This window comes from Eurytemora carolleeae, unplaced genomic scaffold (genome assembly GCF_000591075.1).
Source record: "Eurytemora carolleeae unplaced genomic scaffold, Eaff_2.0 scaffold1099, whole genome shotgun sequence".
In the NCBI taxonomy this organism is placed as follows: Eukaryota; Metazoa; Arthropoda; class Copepoda; order Calanoida; family Temoridae; genus Eurytemora; species Eurytemora carolleeae.
In genome coordinates, this window is record NW_019397053.1 from 378 (window position 1) to 22,936 (window position 22,559).

General features: G+C 30.2%; 1 protein-coding gene across 1 annotated transcript; it reads left to right on the forward strand.

Moving 5' to 3' along the window:
* Positions 1-264: 264 nt before the first annotated feature.
* Positions 265-18,091, forward strand: LOC111711445 (potassium voltage-gated channel subfamily B member 1; the record flags this gene model as incomplete). Its single annotated transcript, XM_023485813.1, has 11 exons — positions 265-386; positions 7,700-7,774; positions 8,186-8,245; positions 8,749-8,801; positions 10,325-10,451; positions 11,095-11,165; positions 13,089-13,097; positions 16,454-16,493; positions 17,064-17,101; positions 17,157-17,207; positions 17,439-18,091. Coding segments are annotated over 10 exons (638 nt in total), but the record flags the coding sequence as incomplete, so codon positions are not given.
* Between the last annotated feature and the right edge of the window lie 4,468 nt (positions 18,092-22,559).

The window sequence follows — 22,559 nt, forward strand, 5'->3', positions numbered from 1 at the left end:
TAAAGCTGTTGGAAGTATATTTTTTTAAACACATAGATCAGAACATGTCATGGATATTATAAGAATTTGGTATATTATTGATCACAGAGCCAACCCTTTTAATTAAAAAATGATGTTTTTATACTTCAAATCCTGAAATTGCAGCCCCTCAAAATTTTATTTCGCCCCCCCCCCTCACAAACGTGTTAATTGCCCCACTGGTCTCATTAAATACTAGCTGAAGGGCCTACGAATGTCTTGTTTTATTATATAGATGTATTTTAGAATACCTTGTGAGGTTTATCTGCGCCCCTAAGAAGTGGAAGTTTTTCAGTGCACCCTTGAACGTGGTTGACCTTCTTGCAATCCTACCATACTTTGTAGGATTCATTGTTGAGGGTATCAAGGTAAGAGTAAGTTTAAAACTGAAAATCATCATGTCTATCTATCTATCTATCTATCCTTCTATCTATCTATCTATCTATCTATCTTTCTATCTATCTATCTATCTATCTATCTAACTAGCAATTCATCTTTCTTTCTGTCTATCTTTCTATCTTTTTATTTCTATTTATCTTTTTATCTTTCTATCTATCTATATCTTTATGATGTATATTTTTTAATTGCAATACATGAATAAATTATAATATAGATATAGGATTGTCGTGTGTATCCGAGTTATTTATTTGTTTTCGTAAATCCAATTATAAACTATAATATAGATTAGCTGATGGGGACAGGTCTCTTCGAGAAANTTACATCTAATGTGTCAATTATTTTAGAATATACAATTTAAGTTTGTATAAATTTGTTCAGAAATGAAAAAAAAGCTTTTTATTATCAAACAAATATTTTTTTTAGTTCTTTGTAATTACTGGAATCTAGTTCCGGTTCATTTACAGAACTGCAGTCTGATTTTTAAGCAGCTGCAATTTAAAATACGAAAGAAAAAAACCCACTTACACAAACAAATAAACAAAGAATCGCTTACTTTGTATTTTTTTAAATTTTTGCTGCCAAATTAGCTATATTTTAAAATCCAGAAATACCTGACCTTTTTCATTTTTCCATTTTGCTTCTTTCGAATGTCTTTTTTTGCGTAAAGTTTTGAGTGTAAAATTTTAGTAAATCCTTGGAGGAAATCATTCTTTAACATGCACTACAACAATTTAATTCTTTCATTTTATTTAAAGTTAAAGGGATTGTGAGTGTAATTACATTTAACCTCAATGAATAGATGAAAATGCCTGATTCACAACGTACTCTTAATAGCTCTGTTAGATTAAGCAAAAAGCGTCGAAACCCAAACAAACATCAAACACTTTTTCTGTCAAAGACGGCTTGATTACAATCCGATCATAATTAAATTAATGTTACAATGCCTTTAGGATATCAAGACTTATTATATTTTTTTTCAATCCTTCTTGACAGCTTTTTATCTCTTGAGGATGGAACTGATCAGCCTATACGTGCAGGATTTTTTTCTCATCTTATTATGGAGATTTTTTGCTTTAGTTGACAGAGGTTTTTATGTAGTCTTGTGATATATATCGGATAACACGAGATTCTGTTAACCTGCAGTACGTTGTACAATGTTGATTATCTATGTTTGTACACTTCTACGTAAGAAAACCATTATTCATTTGAGCTGCGTTTCAAATAAATACGTAGCATTATTAGCATAATCATGTGAGCTCAAAGATAGGTCTAAGGTTGATAACCCCACTGAAGGGTTGATAATCCCACTAAATGGTTCATAATCCCACTGAAGGGTTCATAATCCCACTGAAGGGTTGGTTGCTACCCCTGACGGCTAAAGGGTTGATCGAGGTTGCTTTAAGGTTGAAAATCCCACTGAAGGGTTGTAATAATTCCACTAAAAGGGTTGGTAATCCCACTTAAGAGTTGATTGCTCCCACTTAAGGGTTGGTAATCCCACTGAAAGCTTGATCGAGAACGGTCTAAGGTTGATAATCCCACTGAAGGCTTGATCGAGAACGGTCCAAGGTTGATAATCCCACTGAAGGGTTGATTGTGCTCGAAAGCTGGTCGATGTCCTCTTTCTCAACTACTAATCCATAGTCGACAATGCACAATAAAGTTTATTTCTAACCTAAGATAAGTATAGTTTCACAATAAATCGTTGAAATATTCAATTGTGAACAATGTTTGATTTTTAAAGTTTCTTACTATCTGCTGGTAGAAGCAGAAAATGAGGGGTCTAGTGATCAGAATAAAACAACTATTACAAAATAAATATCCATTGGGTTACAAAGATTTGTTGTTTACATCAATAATCATGGCTTTTAAGCATTTACTATGTTAAAAACTGTTTAACTTTTCACGAGTTTGGGTCTGTTTGTCGGAGAAAAATGTAGGGTTTGGGTTTTAGGGAGAAAGGTTGTAGGTTTATGGTCTACAGATATATATAATGAAGTATATCTTAAATTTTGACTATTCTAGCTGTGCTGTAATTAGGGTTGTTAATCGTTCGCTTTCAAAAACGATCGTTTTAAAAACAACCATTTTTAAAAAACGAACTTTTTGAAAAAACGATCGTTTTTAAAAACGATCGTTTCGTTTCCGATTTTTCATCGACATTCTGAGCTTAACTAATAGCTTCTTTGATAGCAGGCTTGTGACACTGTGTGACATCTAGAGCTCGAATAATAGCTTGTTTGATAGCTATGCTTGTGTCCCTGTGTGACATTTAGAGCTAGCAAGTTCGCTCCCAGTGGTAGTGGCATTGATAGTTCACGGGATTGTAGCCATGTGGATCGTGTCCTGGTTTTGGCATTGATCAATTAATTGCTAGTGTCCGTATTGACACTGATAGCTAACAAGATCGCAAATATTTGTTATGAATCAGGAATTGCAAACTTTGCACTGAAGTCACTTGAAATTACGCTCACAGTCTCTTTTAAACTTTTTCAGTAAGAGTTTAGAACTCTTTTGTTAAAGAAGACGAAGTTTCCGATTGAAAGGCCGGACATAAAGTGATTTAGAATTCAAAACAGTTCAATTTTGTAAATCAACTTTTGAAAAAAGTTGAAAATGAGTACACAGACCTCTAAGGCTGTCCAAAAACCACTAGATGGGAAAATTTAAAGACGACCACGAATGTTTTTCTTTATTCATGAAATATTCTTTAAATGGAATGAAACGGTTACATTATTTTAATGAACCCTTTTTTAATTTTAAAACTGTTATTCGTTAAACAAAGTTTGTCAGTCCAAAACAATTTTTTGTGCAACAAACTCTGATTTTCTTATTCCTATATCTTTGCAACCCAATTTCGTAAACCTTAGATATTTCACACTAAGAATTCTGTTACATCAAATAATCAAAGTTTGAAATATCAACGATTTACACCATCAGGTTGCAAAGGAAAATTTGAGTTTGTTGAAAAAAAATCAAATCCTTCACAAGATCTAAAACATCTTTAAAAATTGTATTCATATATAAATAAATCCTAAAATTCTGTAAGAAAATTGAAAATAGCGGAAGAATTTTTTCCTTTTATAATATCAATTAGCATAAATTCAAATTCCTCTTTTTTATAAAAAGTTTTGGAATTTCAAGTTAAGGTTACGTTTAAACAAGGAGCGGAATATAAGAGGTTTTATGAAGATGAAAAGTAAAGGATCTTAAAAGATTCCAATTAGTATTCAACATATCCTCATTTATCCAAATGCTAGTATACCTGTTAATATTCCGTATTAATAGGAATATGCGAGATTAAACACAAGGATAGAAATGAAAGGACCTGTAATTAACCAAGCAATCTGAATAATAATTAATATTAATAATTCATCTCCATAATTTGTATATATATAATAGAAGAAAAACTAATTATAAATACGATACATTAGTGCCTAATACACTATAAGGATAGGGATTTTTTTCTTAAATCATGATCTAAAACTTTACTATAAATTGGAGCTTAAAAATTTGATTCTGATTCGAACATCTATAAACACGTCACATATATAATGTTTCCAACAAAAATCATTAAGGACAGGAAAGTATTTACACATTTAAGGAGCTAAAACGCCGTAAAATTAACACTCATACTTGAATGTATCCGCTAAATTAGTATAGAAATAGTTCCTGTATGAGTATTATGTGCCAGTTTATGTAAATCAGTAAGCAAGAAACTGTATGTAAAGAATGCTACTCATCTCAAGTTTACCCAATATCTGAATATCTCAAATATTTCCTATAAATTTGAAAACCAGGGTGTTTCATTAAATTGCATTTACACATTTTTTCGGAAATAATATGAAACTTGTTCTAAAACATTAACTAGGGATAATCGGTGGTACGGTTAAAGAGGCTGTATGCGTTTTTTCCTCAAATAACGCTTCATTCTAGCTGGAATTTAAGTGCATGTGGGTACCAATGGCACGGAGCGTTTAAATGTATATGGCACACTCAATATTGTCGTAACTCGATTTTCAGCTAGATAAATAAGGCCAAGTTTTTAAGTTTACCGCTGTAAATGCCACTATACAAATAGAAGGTCACTTAAAATTTAATCTAGAAGTAATTGCTGCCATTTGAGAACATGACACATGCGTAACAAAAAGTCCCTAATATGGAAAATTCAAAAACTGCAATTTATCAAAGGGTCTATCTTTACATATATATTCTAACTTTTAAATGAAATTTCTAATAATATAAATAAAGTTACAATACAGTATATATATACATCAGTTGTTGAGAGAATTGTAAATATATTTGTTATTCTCCTCATGTTCTACACCAAAATATAAGCTTAACTTGCCCGTCCCGCTCTATAAAGTGACATAGCAAGAATTTTAGTTTGTTTCTTGGTTATGTTCTAAAATTTATTCTAGAAGCTTCCAAGTTCAATTTCTTCTTTTTCCTGAAATGAGTTTAAACTCTCTTAATCAACATGAGAAGTTGATAGAAGATGGAAAGACAAACTTCATTATCTGTTAATCTTATTTAATGTATCTTATTTTATGCATATTCTTTAAAAGATAAAATTTTTAACATATTTTGTGAGATAAGACGAAAAGTATACAAGATGATACAGAAAATGAAGTAAAAAATATACTCAAAAAATATACTCTATTTGAAAACTGGCTTTAGCTGGGTCGAGCTGTTTATTTGTCATCGAAAATAAATAATGTTAATCGTTATGCAATTTTTGAGTAGGTATATTTGTTTCTAGATAGAATACAACGAAATCTAAACTTGTATACAAAAGCAATCACATTTAGAAAAAACAAAGTTTCCTTTGATAAGATATTTGGACGAATTCTTAGGAGTGCCGCCGACTTTCTCCTGACACCCCCCCCCCCCCAACTTCCAAGAAAAGTGTTTGTAAAGGAATTGAGTTTTTGTAACAAAATCAAATATTTAAACCCCAATATCTTTAGAACCCGATGTTGTAAACCTTTGATATTTCAAACTCTGATTATTTGATTCAACAGAACTCATAGTTTGAAATATCTAAGGTCTGTAACATTTGGTTCCAAAGATATAGTGATTAGAAAATCAGAGTTTGTGACAAAGACTCAATTCCTTTATACATTTCAGGGTTCATGTGCCTATTTTTTTATTAAAATTGAATTATCTATTAAATAAAGCTTTACGCTCGTTTTTATGTTCGCTATACCTGGCCAAACGTCTGAACCAAATTGGTAGGTATTTTAGGGAACCCGGCCATAGGTTGGCAGGGTTTGACATAGGTTAAAACAATAAAGTTTTTTTTAATTTCACGGGCACGGGTACCACTTAAAACCAAGCGCGGGTAAACGACGGGTGTAACTAGAAATTCAGCTAGTTTTCTAATAAATATTCAAGGTCAGTTTTAAGATGAAACAAACTAAAATTATGGGAAAATTAAATGTGTAATTGAGAAATTGGTTAATTTACGCATTTTCTTCTATCCAACGTCTCTATTTTACTAAGTTCCGGAGAGCCTCTGCCTTTGTAGTATATTTAAGTTTTTATTCAGTCGGGGATCTTGTAAAAGTTTCAAAACTGCTGAAGTTTTGTTATGTCTCCCTGATGGATGAAATTTCTTCTAGAATAATGCTTCACCATGTGAATTAAAAGTTTAACAAATAAAATTCGAAATGATTTTTAAAATCTTAAAAATGGCAAAAGAAGGTGCGATAGTTTTTTTTGTTATTGGATTTGCAATTCCACTAACTTTTTATGAAAAATATTTAAATTGCATTGGTCTGTTTGAAACAAAAAATGAGTCAGACAAGGACTTAAACCTTTCAAACTTTCCTCTTTTTTTTGCTTAAACCTTTCAAACTTTCCTCTTTTTTTTGCTTAAACCTTTCAAACTTTCCTCTTTTCGTTTGCTTAAGATTTTTTATCTGAAAATATATCTGCCCAAGTTCCGTGACAACTAATAAGTGTTTAAACCACAACTATTTAAAAGGATTGCGTCTTTGCCACCAACTCTGATTTTCTAATCTCTACATTTTTCAATCCAATATCGTATCTTAGATATTTTGAACTATTAATTATTAAGTTTGAAATAACAAGCAGGCTGCACAGATTTCGGGATTAGACAATTTAAGTTTGTCGAAAAGACTCGATTCCCGTCGTAAGAAAGACAAAACCTGATTTTGCCATGCATTAAACTTTTATATTTATGTATTTATAATTTCTATATAGAAATTTAATAAAATCTAAATCTTTTACTAAAAAATCTTAAAAATTCCTTGGTAAAACTGCAATGTACAGTGTACACCTGATGGACCTGATGTAAACCAAATACATTAAGCATTTTCTGAAATAGATTGTAAATTTGTAATAATTAAATTATGCAATTAAAGGAATTTCATTGAAGTAATTTCATGTGACCTTTTATTTATAGTGACTTTTTCATAGCAACGATTTGTAGGATATCGTCGTCTTTCCGTCAAGAAATCTGTTGAATCCTAACAATTTTTAAAATAGAAAAATATCTATAAATTCTGATTTTTGCAACAACAAAAAAGGTTCTAAGGGTACTGTTTTGAATCAGATATGCCACTATTAAAATAAAGGGTCACTCGAAATTGCGTTTACACTCCCTTTAAAGGTATGGTAGTTCAGTATTATAGTATTGATACCTAAAAACGTTTTTCGGTGTATAATTGCTTGTTAAGAGCGCAAACTCGATCTTTAACATTCACGAGGATGGTCCATTTTGGAGGCTTGCTCTCAAGAATCGATTTTTGAAATTATTTAATAACCCGATTGAAAACCGTAACAATAATTCTTCCATAAACTAGTTTTTTCAGGAACAACTTTCTTAAAAGAAAATTATGAAACTAATAATAGAATACATAATCTATAATTATTTAATCTTTATCGTCATTATATTGAATTCATTATTCTTTACAAATTTGTTTTCTGAGTTCTTCAAATATCGCCTTTGCGAATTTCAAACTTTACAGAAACAGATGACTGAATAGAATAGAAATAAAACCTATTAATGATGATAAGCATTAGGTTATACAAGAAGTGTTGTTACATCTTTTTTGAGTGACATCATTAAAAAAAATCGGTTCTTGAGAGCGTGCCTCCAATGGACTACCTTCATGATTTTTAAAGAGCAGATCTCTTTCTTTGTACTTATCCTCCAGAATAACGTTTGAAAGGTATCAAACGAACCCTATATATGTTCTGTATAATACTAAACTCTCTGATCAACCTCCATACCTAACCAGCCACTCCTTTTAAGGATACGCTGGTTATCGGACGGGCAGGAAAGGTTCTTCGACTTATCAGGGTTATGCGGATTCTCAGGGTTTTCAAGGTAATGCTTGTCTACTTGAAATTGCTAATTATATTATATATGTATGTCCATAGCTTTTATTCGTTTCGTTACTTTAACATTGGAAAGGAATTGAGTTTTTGCCACAAACTCACATTTTCTAACCCCTATATCTTTGTAACCTGATGATGTAAACCTTTGACATTTCAAAGTTAGACAATTTGATCTAAGAGAACTAATAGTTTGAAATATCAAAGGTCTAGGAAAACGGGTTGCAAAGTTATAGGAATTAGAAAATCAGAGTTTGTGGCAAAAACTCAATTCCTTTCATAAACACTATCAAATAATGAAAAGAAATACTTTGATATTATTAATTTGAAAAAAAATATGAAAATTAACTCATTGTTTTTTTTGTATTTTAAACATTTATCACAAAAAAAAGAAATTTTTAAGTTGGTTCGGCACTTTGCTGGCCTCCAGAGTTTGCTGTCTACCCTTCAACAAGCATACAAGGTATAACATCTTATTGAAATTGATTAGTCAAATGATGGTATTTCGCTTTGAAATACAAACATAAATTTCTAAAACTTCACATACAAACAAATTTCTTCTTGTTTAGTAGATTACAGCGGAAAATATAAAGAAGATCCTAAAAAGTGTTTGATAGTTAAAGAAGCTAATAAAATAATAATTTTAACATTTTTCTCATACAATTGAATTCTTGTCTTTCATACAATAGAATTTTTATAACGCTTATTACACACAATGTAAGATAATAAAAATACCAATAAAAACCTGGAAAAAGTACCACTGGGAATTTACATAAAATAATGTGAATTATAAATTCTATTTCTTAAAAAAAAGCATCTTTGAATAATTTACTATCAATAAAAAAATACATTTTCAATATGTGTGCTTTCTTCCCCCCACCTCTTCTACACAAAGCTGACATTAGAATAGTATTTGCATACTAAATGAAGTTATATTTAAAAAATCAAAATCATTCAAATTTTTAGGAACTTGGTCTGCTCATGATTCTGGTTTGGGTTTCTGTTCTCACTGTATCTAGGTATTCTTTCATTTTAGCTTTACGTCAAACTAAAGCAAATTCTTGTAAGATTGGAATCTTATTTGTTTAAACCCTATTCCTGCCCCCCCTGTAGTATTTTTGACATAACTCAAAAAGTATTGGTCTGAGGCTGTTGGAATTTTCTGACTTTTCTTACATACCCAAAGCCCTCCCTTTAGGCCTAAAACCGGGCTTTAATACTAACTGCCTGAGTCCTCAGGCACACTGCCTGAATGACTGCTTTTCCCTGTAACAAACTAAATCTTTGTTTTAACACACTTTCTCTTGTCAGATTTTGATCAAATTTAGCTTTTTGGAAAGCCTATGACATAAGGAAACGGATTGTTTAAGTTTTGCAAAAAAAAAGTGCAATTTTTTTGCAAACAACCTGTCAAAGAAAATTTTCAAATTTTTAGTTTTTCTTGATTAAAAATCAGGTTATTTAAAATTTTGCAAAAATTTTTGCATATTTGAAATGGCATGGTCAAGGGTTTTTTAAAAATGTATAATTTTTCATTTTTTGGACAAATTTTTTTTTGCAAACATTTTTACTATATAACTGGATTTTGCAATAAAAAATTCAATTTTTGCAAATTTGCAAATTTTTTTGCAGATTCTAAAAGTAGAGCACAAGAGATTTCTAATGATGTATCATTTGTCAGATTGTGACATAAAACATGGGATTTAGAGGGGGGGGGGAAATTGACCCCCCCCAGCATATCCTGGTTTTCAAGTACCCCAGCAGGGATAGGGTTAAATAATAATTCCTCTTTTTTTAGAGCTATTTAAAAGAACAAAAATCTTATTAATTTCAAATATTTAACCGGATGAATTTTTTTGTTCATACTTGCGCGTGAAATATATTTAAAACTATACATTAGAGCTCTTTCTTGAGTCAATTGAAAATATTAAAGAGGTTCAAAAACGCCGACACCGGTATTTGGGTCAGGCCCTGTATTTAAAAAGTATATAGTCACCCCGGTTTTAAATATTTTTTTTTAAAGTCAGAGCAACAACTTAAAGAAACCATTTGATGCACTTTCGGTTAAATAGTTTTGAAATAGGGTTCACAATTAGTTTTCATTTGTTTGTAACCATTTAGTCCTTTTTAGTTTGTCAGAGAAAGTATTAGAATTCTCTTCAAGAAAGAAATTAATAAATTTTAAAATTTTGTACAGTAATTAATTAATCAGCATGTGTTGGGAGCAGAACTTCTTAGTTTTGTATTCAAGAACTGAATGCGGAACATATATATCATTCTCGGCTATATTCTCATTATTATTCTGCGATGTAGAATATATGAGATACTTACGTTTTAATATAGTTGGACGGGGTACTAAATCTAGATAAAGTATCTAAAGTAAAATTGCTGAAACTTAAAACTTAAAACCGGTTTTAATAAAAACTGATTTCCCAACTTTCAATTGAAAAAGATCTTATTCTAAAGTATATTTCTAAAAATAGCCAGGCCGGGAGGGGGATGGTTCAAAAACTATAATATATATCTAATTTCGTATTTGTAGCCTCATCTACTTCGCGGAAAAGGACGCAAAGGCTAAGTGGAGTTTCCTTGACAGCTTCTGGTGGGGGCTCATGGTGCTTACTACAGTTGGCAGCGGATCTCTGGCTCCAACAACTGCTGCGGGAAAGGTTAAAATATTTACGTCGAGGTTTCTTGTGAAATGAAAGGTCTTAAAATTAAATAAAAACAAAATTTTATTGTTTAACCTGTGATTTGATTAAACCAATAGCAAAACACAGTTGTATTAGGTTTAACCAAAGACATAGCTAATAATAAAGATAGCGCAATAGAAAATTTACATAAACTATACACATTTTGGTATTAAAAAAATTGTTAAAAACATAAAAAACAGATGTACAGTGCATATGCAAATGCAATAGTTGGATATATTTCTAATGCATTATCTTTATGCAAAGCGCCTTTGGGTAAGACTAAGGTTCAGCTACTGTTGCCGAAATTGAACATAACGTAATAGGATATATATAAAGAAACTAATTACTTAAACCATTTTCTATCTTTCTATTCTTTATATCTTGGCAAGCTTATACCGTTGAGCTTTGATATCTCAATCTAAGATTTATGTTAGATCAAATAGTCAAAATTCGAACCATTAAAGATTTACACATTTATCTGATAGCAAAGATATAGGGATTAGAAGGTTAATGGCGAGTTATTGAAGCCTTTCGGAAAAATTTTCCTCACTTATATTTATATTTTTTTCATTTTCAATTGACATATCATATGTGACGTTTGAAACTGAAATATTTTCAGCTCATAGGTGGGTTCTGTGCACTGCTTGGGGTTTTTATTCTAGCCCTCCCAGTGCCTATTGTGGTCAACAGGTATATTTTTAAAACCATTTGGTCATTTTTTAGGTATTCTGTAGGATCAAAAAGAAAAGCCAAAAAAGAAGATTTAAAAACTTTCTTGGACCTTGTTTTACCGATAAAAAAAAATCTACAATGAAAATTCTTGGACCTCGTTTTACCGATAAAATAAAATAAAATTTTTGACTGATGAATTTGTCTTTGGTGGAAAAATCATTAACTCTTTTATTGAAATATGTTGTTACTCTGGAAATGATTGTCTGCTAGAAGAGTGTATTATTGTACACTGTACACTATGTGGTAAATAAGTGGACATTTTACAAAAGAATTTTGAATGTTGAGTATTTCTTTAAAAATAACTGTAAAAATATTACAAAACTTAAGAATTTGAATTCAGAGTTTGAAGTGTTTACATCTGCTTTTCTTAACAGAGGCATACTACCAGATGTGGAAATTGATAGTTACTTTATATACAGTGCACATATAAACTGTACAGTAAACTTTCCTGATTGAGATAAGCTGAAACAAACTAAAATACTATCTTAACTTTAAACAACCTAACTAAGCTGAAACAACTCAACTGAAAACAAATTGTAGAATGTAAGAAAGTTAAAAATCACATCATTCCAATTGGTTATTTTCAAAATAAAACTATTTATTTAACGGTAGTTTCTCAATTTTCTTTAATGGGAGTGACCCGCAATGTATGGTAATTGAACTGAGAATGTTGTATTGTGGAGACATTTTTTAGGGTTCATTTGAGACATTTAACCATCGAAAATAATTAATCTTTTCAAATATTGGTTTTGTCATGTCCCATTGTTCACAAAAATTTTCTTTATATTTTCTAGAATTTTTATTGAAAAGACGACATTTGAATAATTTTAATAAATCTGCGAACAAATTCGTAAAAAAAAATAAATCCAATGTTTTGATTAAAAAGAAATAATTTAATTTAACAGCATTGATTTATTAACAAATTCATATTGAGAAATATGTTCTTAAACATCTAAAAAGTTTACTGTAGAATTTTTGATACATTTTCGTCGTCGTTATCTAATAATTTTTAAAAACTCGATTCTCAAAATGTAATCACCCAAATTGTTGATTTTGAATGACAACTTTGCGCTCAAACTCAGTAACATTAAAACGGATTATATGTCTCAAAGGAATCTTAAAAAATTTCTCCACTGCACTATAAATATCCAGTTCAACTACCATACATTGCCTTTCACTCCCTTTAAATCATATTGATATTTTGGAATTGTAATTTTATAATAATTTACTATACCCACTCGACTTTAAATTTCTAGACACTACTAAAACCTTTTCCGTGGTTCCACTGAGCTCCCCAATCAAAATTTGAGGCGAATCCGTCTAACATCCAAATAGACAAACAGATATTTCTACTTTATTTATACATATAGAATAAACCAATACATAGGTCCATCCATGCAGAAATGACAATCTTTTATTATAATAAAAATGCATGAAATGTTCTAATTTCTATTTGTTTGATCTTCAAGAACTGACTTCATCTTGTGCATAAACATGAATTATCAAGGGAATCGTTTGTTTGCAAAACTGTAATTTCTGTTAATGAGTTTTCCAAAGCGTGAGTCTCACAAAACATGAAACTGAATAAGAGAGTGGTTTAAAAGTAAGATAATTAAAGGAATCAAATTTTTGCAACAACCAAAAATAGCGCTAAAAAGCAAGAAATAGTCAATGTGATTTTCGTTTTTCATCTTTAGCGTTTTATACACACTATTTTTTAAATCACAAACATTTGTTTTTACGAAAATAGATAATGATTATAAAGAAAAGAAATTAGAAAGGGAAGTAACTGTATAAGATTAGAATAAAGTAAAGCTGTCTATTTGAAGATTGAAGAATAGTAAGAGAATGATAATGTATAATGCGTCTTTTTATTTCTAGATTTACCGAGTAAGTGACTTTAAAGTGGTAAATTGGGTAGGAAAGAATCTTTTCAAACTAAAAAAAGGATCATTATTTGTAATAGTTAAATATTTTATGCTTGAAGTTTCTTTCCGGCCCTTACTTGAATTTGCATTCAATCGACTGTACTCAACTGATGCAGGCTTATAAATCGTTTTGTCAAGCTTGAATTCAAACTATGCTTTAAATTTAACTGTACATAACAAAGCTTCGACATCTTTGCTGAAACTGTATAAAATTGAAACTTCTCATTACTTCTCATTGTTATTGGTCAATACAAGCTCTAGCATGCCAATATTAGTTTCTACCATTAACAACCAGCTTTTACAGATTCAATCAACCTTGACAAAAGTTAAAAGGAAAGGAAGGAATTCATTCTGTTTTGACGAGTTATTAAAGAAAACTTTCGGACTTAGAAAGACTTTTATCTTACAACTACTTCTAAAATCCTCTAAATTCCAAATTAATCCCTTCTTTCCTTTAGTATTTTTAATACTGTATGTTTAAATAAAGTAAATTGTACATATGCTTAAGTTATCATCGCTTTCAATTATTATGTCCATTGTCTTACTTCGCTAATATACATATATTCAAGGCTGTCATCGAAAATGGGTAAATAGTGCTTTACACCTTAAAATTTAATATAAAATATTGCTTGACCCGATTTCTTTTGAAATTTTTACGTTTTTTCTCATGAATCTTTCAAGTTATCTCAGGCCGAATTTAAAGAATTTGAGCCGTGGCTTAAATTTGAGACGCGGCTGAAATATAATTGGTTCCACAGTATTCAATGTTTCAAGTCCCACAGTATTCTATGTTTCAAGATTTAAGCCGGCGCTCAATTGAAACCGGTTTTGGTGGATTTGAGACGTGGCTCAAATTCATAAAATTCGGACTCAGGTAACACTAAAAGGGACTGCAAGCGAATTTCCAATGACTCTCCATGCAAAGATGGCAATGCCCGATTCTCTTGAAATCTTTATCTGATCAAAAATCTGGAGGCTAATGTAGTCTTTTCTAGGGTGTTTGATTCTGATAATTTCTTTATATTTTCTTGTAGACAAATGTGCAAGTCACTTTTGTCACCACAATTATAAGTATAAATACTTAGTTTTTATTTAATTAGATGAAGGGGTACTGTTGTGAAAATGGCATTGCCATCTTTGGAATGTCAAAATTGTTGTTTTGTCTTTACATTTTTTTCAATGCTACTTTATATACATTTTTCTGAGAGTCAGTCTTTATTTTCTCAAATTAAATACTTATTGTATAATGCACTCTGTAAAATATACCAGCATTGGAAAAACTTGAATATATTTAGTAAATATACAAAAGCTGTACATATTACACAATGCTGGTATCAAGACAAAGCTATGAAACTTTTAAAAGTTTTAATTAGCATCAACTTTACAAAACTTTTAAAATTTCTGTTTAAATTTTTAACCGCGTTTTAGGCCTAACAATGCTATTTACTGTCAAGGATTTTATTACAACTCTTCACTTTTCACTTCCAGATAACTGCTAAGATTTTGACTTGAAGGGACTGTACTAAATATTTTTAGTGACCTTCAATTAAAAAAGGTGCATGTCAGATTCATAATTATAACTTTAAACCTTTTTCTGATCAACAAAGTAAAAGACGTATAATAAAAAGTGTTCTATTCGGACAATTTCCTCCAATGAGCAGATTAAGATAATTAATTAAAAAGAGAAGATGCTGGATATGCATTCTTTATAAAACAAAGTCTCTAAAGGTGCCGTTGTTAATCGGACAGGCCACTCCATCACTTGAAATTACGTCAACAGCCCCTTTAATGATTTAAAGAATTTTTAGTTAGAAAAGATATACTTATATTTAATAAGGAAATGAAACAGATTAAGAAACAAGGCTTAGGGGGAAATATTCTAGCTTCTGACTTTCAAGAAAGCTGAATCTTCTGAAATTCTTGAAGGGAGTTTTTATGAAAATGAAAGCGGTTATGTTGATTTTAAACCGTTTACTGGTGAGTCAAAAATCCGATATGTCTGACATCGAATATAAACGAAAACGTTACACCAAAACTTATTTATAGATAAGACTATTAAAATTAGCTTAATTTAAAAAAAGTTGAACTCCTTTATTTTTTTGTGGGAAAACAACCACCTTTAGATGGGGCAAGCAAATTTGTACCTACCCCGTCTTATTTAAACCTTTGCCCAAGAATCCAAGTGGAGCAAGAGGACTATTGGCTTACTATGCTACTGAATTTATATTGTTCTCTTTATAATGTATATTCTAAATAATCTTGCAAACGACATTTAGACATTAAGTTTAACTGCATAGAAAAGTTATTAAAAAATTAGTTCATTATTTTCTGAGTGTTTTTTGATGTAATTTCTTGTCAGACAGCTAAATCAAACATTTTGGATTTTTGATTTAAAGGGAATCGATTTTATGATACCTAAAAATATTTCCTTATTATCTGTATCAGTATTTATTATCTTATGCGTTTGTAACCAGAAAGGAACTGAGTTTTGTGACAAACTCTAATTGTTCAATCCCTATATCTTTCTTACGCAATGTCATAGACCTTTGATATTTTATAAAATATGGATTCTGTTAGATCAGATATTTTACGTTTGAAAGGATTGCACCATATGGTTGCGAAGATATAAGGATTAGAAAATTTGACTTTGTGGCAAAAACTCTGTTCCTTTCAGTTTACAAACGCATCAGATAAAATAAAAACTAATTTAAAGAAATATTTGATAGGTATAGATTTCCCTCCTTTCATTTTTAACAAACAATCGAATTAGTTTCCTTACAAAACATGGCAGTCTTATATTTCATACTGAAGAAAAAATAATTCCAAGAAAGAAATCTCCCGGCAGTTGGAAATATTTGATTGGATCTGATAAGAAGAAACATTGGTGTCAATTTTTAAAGTAAAGTTTTTTATTCAGACTTATTTTCTTTGTCTTTCTCTTGCAGACAAAAATGTGATTATTTTTAAATGTTAACTAAATATGTATGGTTTAGTTTCAATCTCGCCTTTAACAATCGTTTCTGTAATTCTGTATAATTCTAAAAAAGTGGTCCTTTACTTTGTTGTTACTTTTGGCATAGCTTTATATATTACGCTAAGCTTTCTGTTATACATTCTCATGAGTATGTATATTGTGCAGTGTCCACTGTCCAGGCATGTTTCTTTGTTTTATAAAGGTATTTGTAAGAATCATATTCTTTCATCATTAGCATTACCTAAATCATTTGTTTGTAAATACTAAAATCCTTATATTCTGCTTCAGTTTTGGTCAGTTTAGGAAATCAATCTAATTACTAAAGATCAAACTACTTTTTTTAGTTTCTCCAACAACTATAAGAACAGGCTTTGGAGAAACGAGGTAAATAATCAATTACTCTTTTTAATTTCAATGACCTTGTGATGGACTATTAAACATATTGATTTGTAAAATAATAAAGAGGTATAATTCGAATATGTTTTAAAGGTTATTTTATGGCGGCATTATTTATTAACCCTATTCCTGCTGGGGGGGGGGGTCAATTTGACCCCCCCCTGTATTTTNATTTGACAGGTTCTTTTCTAAATTTTTCGTCCAAAAATTTATAACACTGCGAACCAAAATAACAGTGTTATACATAGTTATTATGATCCGAGAGTTACTTTTTACAACATTAAGGATACTATGCTTCTAGTTATAAAATTCTCAGCGGCTAAACCCAAGGCGACATCTGATAAATTCTTTCGATGTATTCTATATTTAGGTTTAACTGTATATTTATATTTTTTTCTTGTGTTTAAAAACACATTCTTTTATTTTTTTAAATGTTATGAAAAAAATAATGAATTTCAATTTTTTTATATTGTTTTATGAAAAAATGGTTGAAGTTTAGTTACATTTGAAAGCCAAAATAACCACCATGATCTTTTTATACTTCTATGATTTTGATAGGTTATGATGAAAAGACAAGACCAAAAAGAAAAAGTCAGGTATCTTATTTTTGAATCATTTTACGTACAAACGGTTAATTCGATTACTTTTTAGTGAAGACATGAAGTGCAATGGATCACTTGATAGAAAAGTGTAAAAGATCAGGTATGGCATTTAATCAAATGTAATGTTTTTTTACATATCTAAAATTAATTGTATTTGTTGGAAGTTGGAGTAAATTAAATTAAATAAATAACATAATTTCTCCTGGGGAAAAAAATCGTCTATTTTTATAACGTAGTTTTAAACCTAAAAGAATTCTAGTCATTTCTATATAACTTTTGTATTTTTCCGAACAAACAATAATTATACCCAATTTAATATGTTTGTATTTAGGGCCAAAGAGAAGTTACGGCAAGATTGGTACCTTTCTAATTGTTAACATTTTTCGAGGGATTTTAGGGATGTTTAAATGTTTTTATTTGTTGGATGAAAATGGTCATGTTTTCTATGATCAATAGATTTTTAATGTTTATAGCATCTAAGGGAAACTGCGCTTGTTAATCACATGTGAAAGGCATAGAACGAGAAATTTGTAATCATATTTAATCAATGACTCAAAACATTGTTATTTTGTCTTTGAATTATTAGCGCTATATTTACTGTCTCAAATTTACTTTATGTTGAAAATATTGATAAACAACTTTCAGCGAGCTGATGCAGATGATCTATAGTTATCAATTTGCAGCACTAATCCTTAAAGTCATTCAATATTGATACTGTTGATAATTTTCTTATTTAATTTTAATATATTAAATGTTTATTATGTTATCATTATAACATTGAGATTTCCTCACAAATAGTTAAGAAGTCTGACACGTCAAAAATATATATTCAACGGTGGAAAATATCATTTAACATTTTTGAGAATTCTGGAACCAAAGCAAGATATAGTTTCTAACAATTGATACTCCGACCTTAAAATTGAATAATGCTGATTCTAATAAAAAACACAAATTTACCTTTTAAGTTTATTAATATATAATTGTTATACATAGATGTTGTTGAAATATTAATTAACATAATTGTAAATATTTATAATAAAATCAAAACTTATTGTATGTAGATTTAAATCAGAATAAAAAATGATTGTACTAAGAATTATTACAGTTCTAGATTTGAAAAACATTCATCTATAAAAATTGATGAGTGAAAAATTTGCAGTTTTTCATATATGGGTAATAAATAGCCAGATTAAAAAAATATGCAACTTCATCTTCAAAACTTCTTAACAATGTGATTGTGTACCCAGATAACAAATTATGAAAGTGGATGGTAGAAACCTTTTTTATTGCGCCCACATTAACAACGTGCACATTTTCACCTCATAATTAGTTAAAGGAACTTCTAATTGACCTTACATTTGTAGAATGGCATGTCCGATTTACAACGGTATCCTTAAAGCCTTGTATGATCTCGATATTCGTGTTTGATATTTGTGATCTTACTTTAAAACTTAAAAGTGACGTACTGAATTTTAATACTGAAACAACAGTATATCGTTTAAAGTTTCTTGAAATGGCGCTATTTGCTTTGCGTATTTTTACACAGGGTGTCATAATCATAAAAAAGAATAAATTCGTTCATTCATGAACTTAGCTATTGATTCATATAACTCTACAACTAATTCAAATATTTTAACCAAAAAAGTGGCCTACGGATATTGCTAAAGTTTACAGTCATAAACAGAAAACTCTGAAATAGGAAGACGACTTTAAGACTAAAGTTTAAATAGACCAATAAGCATGGGACACAGCAATCTTGCATTGTGAGCAGGCCCAATTTAATTAATTTGTGATTTAATAATTGTCTCGTAAACCTATTTGCTTTGTTTCAACATCAAATACATTTAAGTACCGCTATAAAGTCGTCTTCCTAAATTCTGGTTATCAAATTTCACTGTAGGTATGTGCAAAAGTTTGGCTCCGTTCGGTTCTTTGTTTGGCTCCCACATCTAATCCCACAGGGCCACAGCATGTGCATTTTTCGCGCCTTTTTGACAAACTGTTTTTGTTTTATTAATATTCTTTTACCGCCTTTTGACCGACATTACCGATTTATGATTCACTTTGAACAGTTATGTTAAATAACCACCCGCTCAGCAATGCTAAAAATTAAAAAAATGTTAAACATTTTGCCTACAAAACATTCCTTGCCGCGCTCTAAACTTCCCTGTAAAGTAGTTGTAAAAAAAGTATAGCATTTGCATTTCATTTGCGTTATTAGCACTTGCAATGGTCATCCCACTTTCAGAAACTCACTATTTAGCCAGGAAACTTTAATGCTTCATGACTTTGTAATTTTTTTGCTTTATCTTGTTGTTTTCAGGGTGTCCCAAAAAAAGTGAAAAAAACGATAAACAATATCTGAAATCTGTGAAAACCGTGTATATGTCGTATTCAAATTAACTGCCCTCCAGATAAAGTGATAGCTTAGGTTCATGTATCCCAAATTTTTAGTTTTTATTCCATTTAGTTTGCTCCTCAAAATATCCTTTTTAAAGTTTGAATGAATGAAAAATATCATTGGATTACATTTTTAAATTCTCTAAATTTTGGAAAAAGAAATAAGACGTAAAATTAAGAGTTATATGCAAAGGAAATGAATCTTTGCCACAAACAACAAATTTCAAATTCATATATCTTTGCAACCTAATAGTGTAAACCTTTGATATTTCAAACCTAGATTATTTTACCAAATAGAACTCATAAATTGAAATATTAAAGTTATACTACATTGGTTGCAAAGATATAAGGATTAGAAGATCAGAGTTTGTGGCAAAGAATCAAGTCCTTAAGAGCCAACATTTTTTACACACCTAAACTAATGCAATATCTGATCTAGTGCTAAAGTAACTGATTGACTGAGTTACTTAAAAAAAACTGGATTTTTTGTATTTCTGCAGCTTTAACTTTTCTAAGTACACGAAACATGAAAGAAGAATCCAATCAGTCATTAGGATCGAGGGATTATAGACCAGATGATACAATCTCTGGTTCAAATGATAAACTCTGGGGTTTAAATGTTAAATTCATGACTCAAATTTTATATCTATGGTTCAAATGATAAACTTTGTAGTCCGTAGTTAAATTGATAAATTCGCGATTTAGAGGTCATTTCTTTGGTTCAGATGATAAATTAAATGGTTAAGAGTCATGGTTAGCTGGTTGTATTATATCCTATAGTTTAAATATAATATTCATTATTCCCATGGTTAAGATGATATATCCGTGGTAGTGCTGTTATATTAAGGATTCATGGATCATATATGTATGATTCAGATGAAAAACTTGATGCTTCAGATAATACATCCATGGTCCAGATGATATCCATTATGATCCGTTGATCTGATAAAAATTCCACGGTTCAGATAATGAATTTATTGTTTGTGTGATAGACCCCTAGGTTCATATAATAAACTTCATGGTTTTGATAATAAACTATACCTTGTCCGGATTATAAACTCCAATGTTTGGACAATAAAAAGAAGTTCTTAGGTTAAATCATACGCTAAATGGGTTAGATGACATAATTAAAACATTTGGAAACAAATGAAACTAAGTTGAAATGCTTGTAAACCTTTGGGATCGGGGTCTCTTAAAGATAAGATAAATGATGTTTTATATATCTAAATGTAAAGTGAGTGAAACTATTTTGATAACAGAACCATCGCTAGGAGACCAGCACAAACAGCACAAAGGAGAACCAATCTTTAAAAAATATCAACAGAGTTAGATTATTTTTCTTGTTTGGTTTGTTTATTTTTACAAGAATTACCTGCTACAAACATAAACAGAGCACCAAGAAATTCTTTCATTTTGTTTTTCCTAATGTAATAAATAGATATAAATAGATATGGTAAAAAAATGAAATGAAGTAAAAATGTGTTTTAAAAGCTGTGAGCGTTATAAATATCAATTGTTAAATCAGGCCATTTTACTTGGCTTTATCTCATATTGTTGTGAAAATCAATTCTTAACTTAATTTTAATATTTTGGGCATTAATATTTATTTTTGCACACAAATATAAACTAAAATAATATGGTGTAGATACTATAATAAACAACAAAAAAATTCTTAGATAGGTCAAATAAATGAATTCTACAAGTTTATTTTCTAATTTCATAAACATCCTGTCTCAAAGTATTAAGCTTTTTCAACAAATCAAAACATTTTCAGGAGTAAATTCATTGTAATTAAACTTGTTGATTCAGTAAAATATCAAATATCAGAAAGATTTAAAATGTATAAACAAAAGCAATTATTCATTAATAGTCATTCTAAATGCATATAGACTTTTTCACACTAAAAACTGTAAACCAATTCTCGATGTTTTTAGTAGACTTTCACAGCCACCATTAGCAAAGGGTGAACACCAATTCTCGTTGATTGTAGTAGACTTTAACACCCAACATAAGAAAAGGGTTTGAACCCATTCTCGTTTACTGTGGTATACTTTGACATTCACCATTAGTAAAAGGTGTATACACATTCTCGTTGACTGTGGTTGAAACTGACACCCAACATGAGCAAAGTGTTTAAACCCATTATCGTTGACTGTAGCAAACTTTGAAATCTACTATTAGCAAAGGGTTTGACATGCGTAGACTTTGACATCCACCAGTATCAAAGGGTGAAAACCCATTTTCGTTGACTGTGGTAGACTTTGGACAAACAACATCAAACAAGGGATTTGGCCCTGGTCCATAAATACTCAAGCATTTTGCATGTTTTCTCTCAGAGAGAAGAGGTGTTAATTCCTCAACTGCTCTCAGCTGCCTTTTATCTTAATCTAGTGAATGAAATCTGTATATAAATTTGGCTTGTCTGTTTGTTTGTTTGTACTCCAGTGGAATTATAAACCCACAGGAAAGATAACTGAATCCCTCCAGTGGAATTATAAACCCCTAGGACGGATAACTGAATCCCTCCAGTGGAATTATAAACCCACAGGAAAGATAACTGAATCCCTCCAGTGGAATGTAAATCACCCTGCGTAAAGATTCAAATTGTAAAAAGAATTTTTTTAAACCCCTCCAGTGAAAATGAATTCCGGTGGTCTCCAGTGGAGTGAAAATTTTACTACGAACTTCCGTGACTCAAACTTTTTTTGTTTTTGTTTTATACTGTACAAAGAGAAGATGCTCACAGATAAAGCCACAATTAAAAGTTTAAATAGAATTTTTAGTATTGTACATTTCTTAATATTTTTAATCCAGCGAGTCCTTGAAAAGGGATTTAAGATAAATTCCAGCAAAAAGATAATTTATGTAGAAATATATTTTTGTGTCATAATATTTATACCTGGACAATTTCCTCTTCATATTTTCCAGGCCTTTAATATAAAAAACGTTATATTTCTTTCTCTCAATTTTTGTTGTTGTTGCTATAGCCAAACCTGTAAATACTAAATATTTCTCCAGTGGTTTGATCTTGAATCTCAGCTATCAAAATACG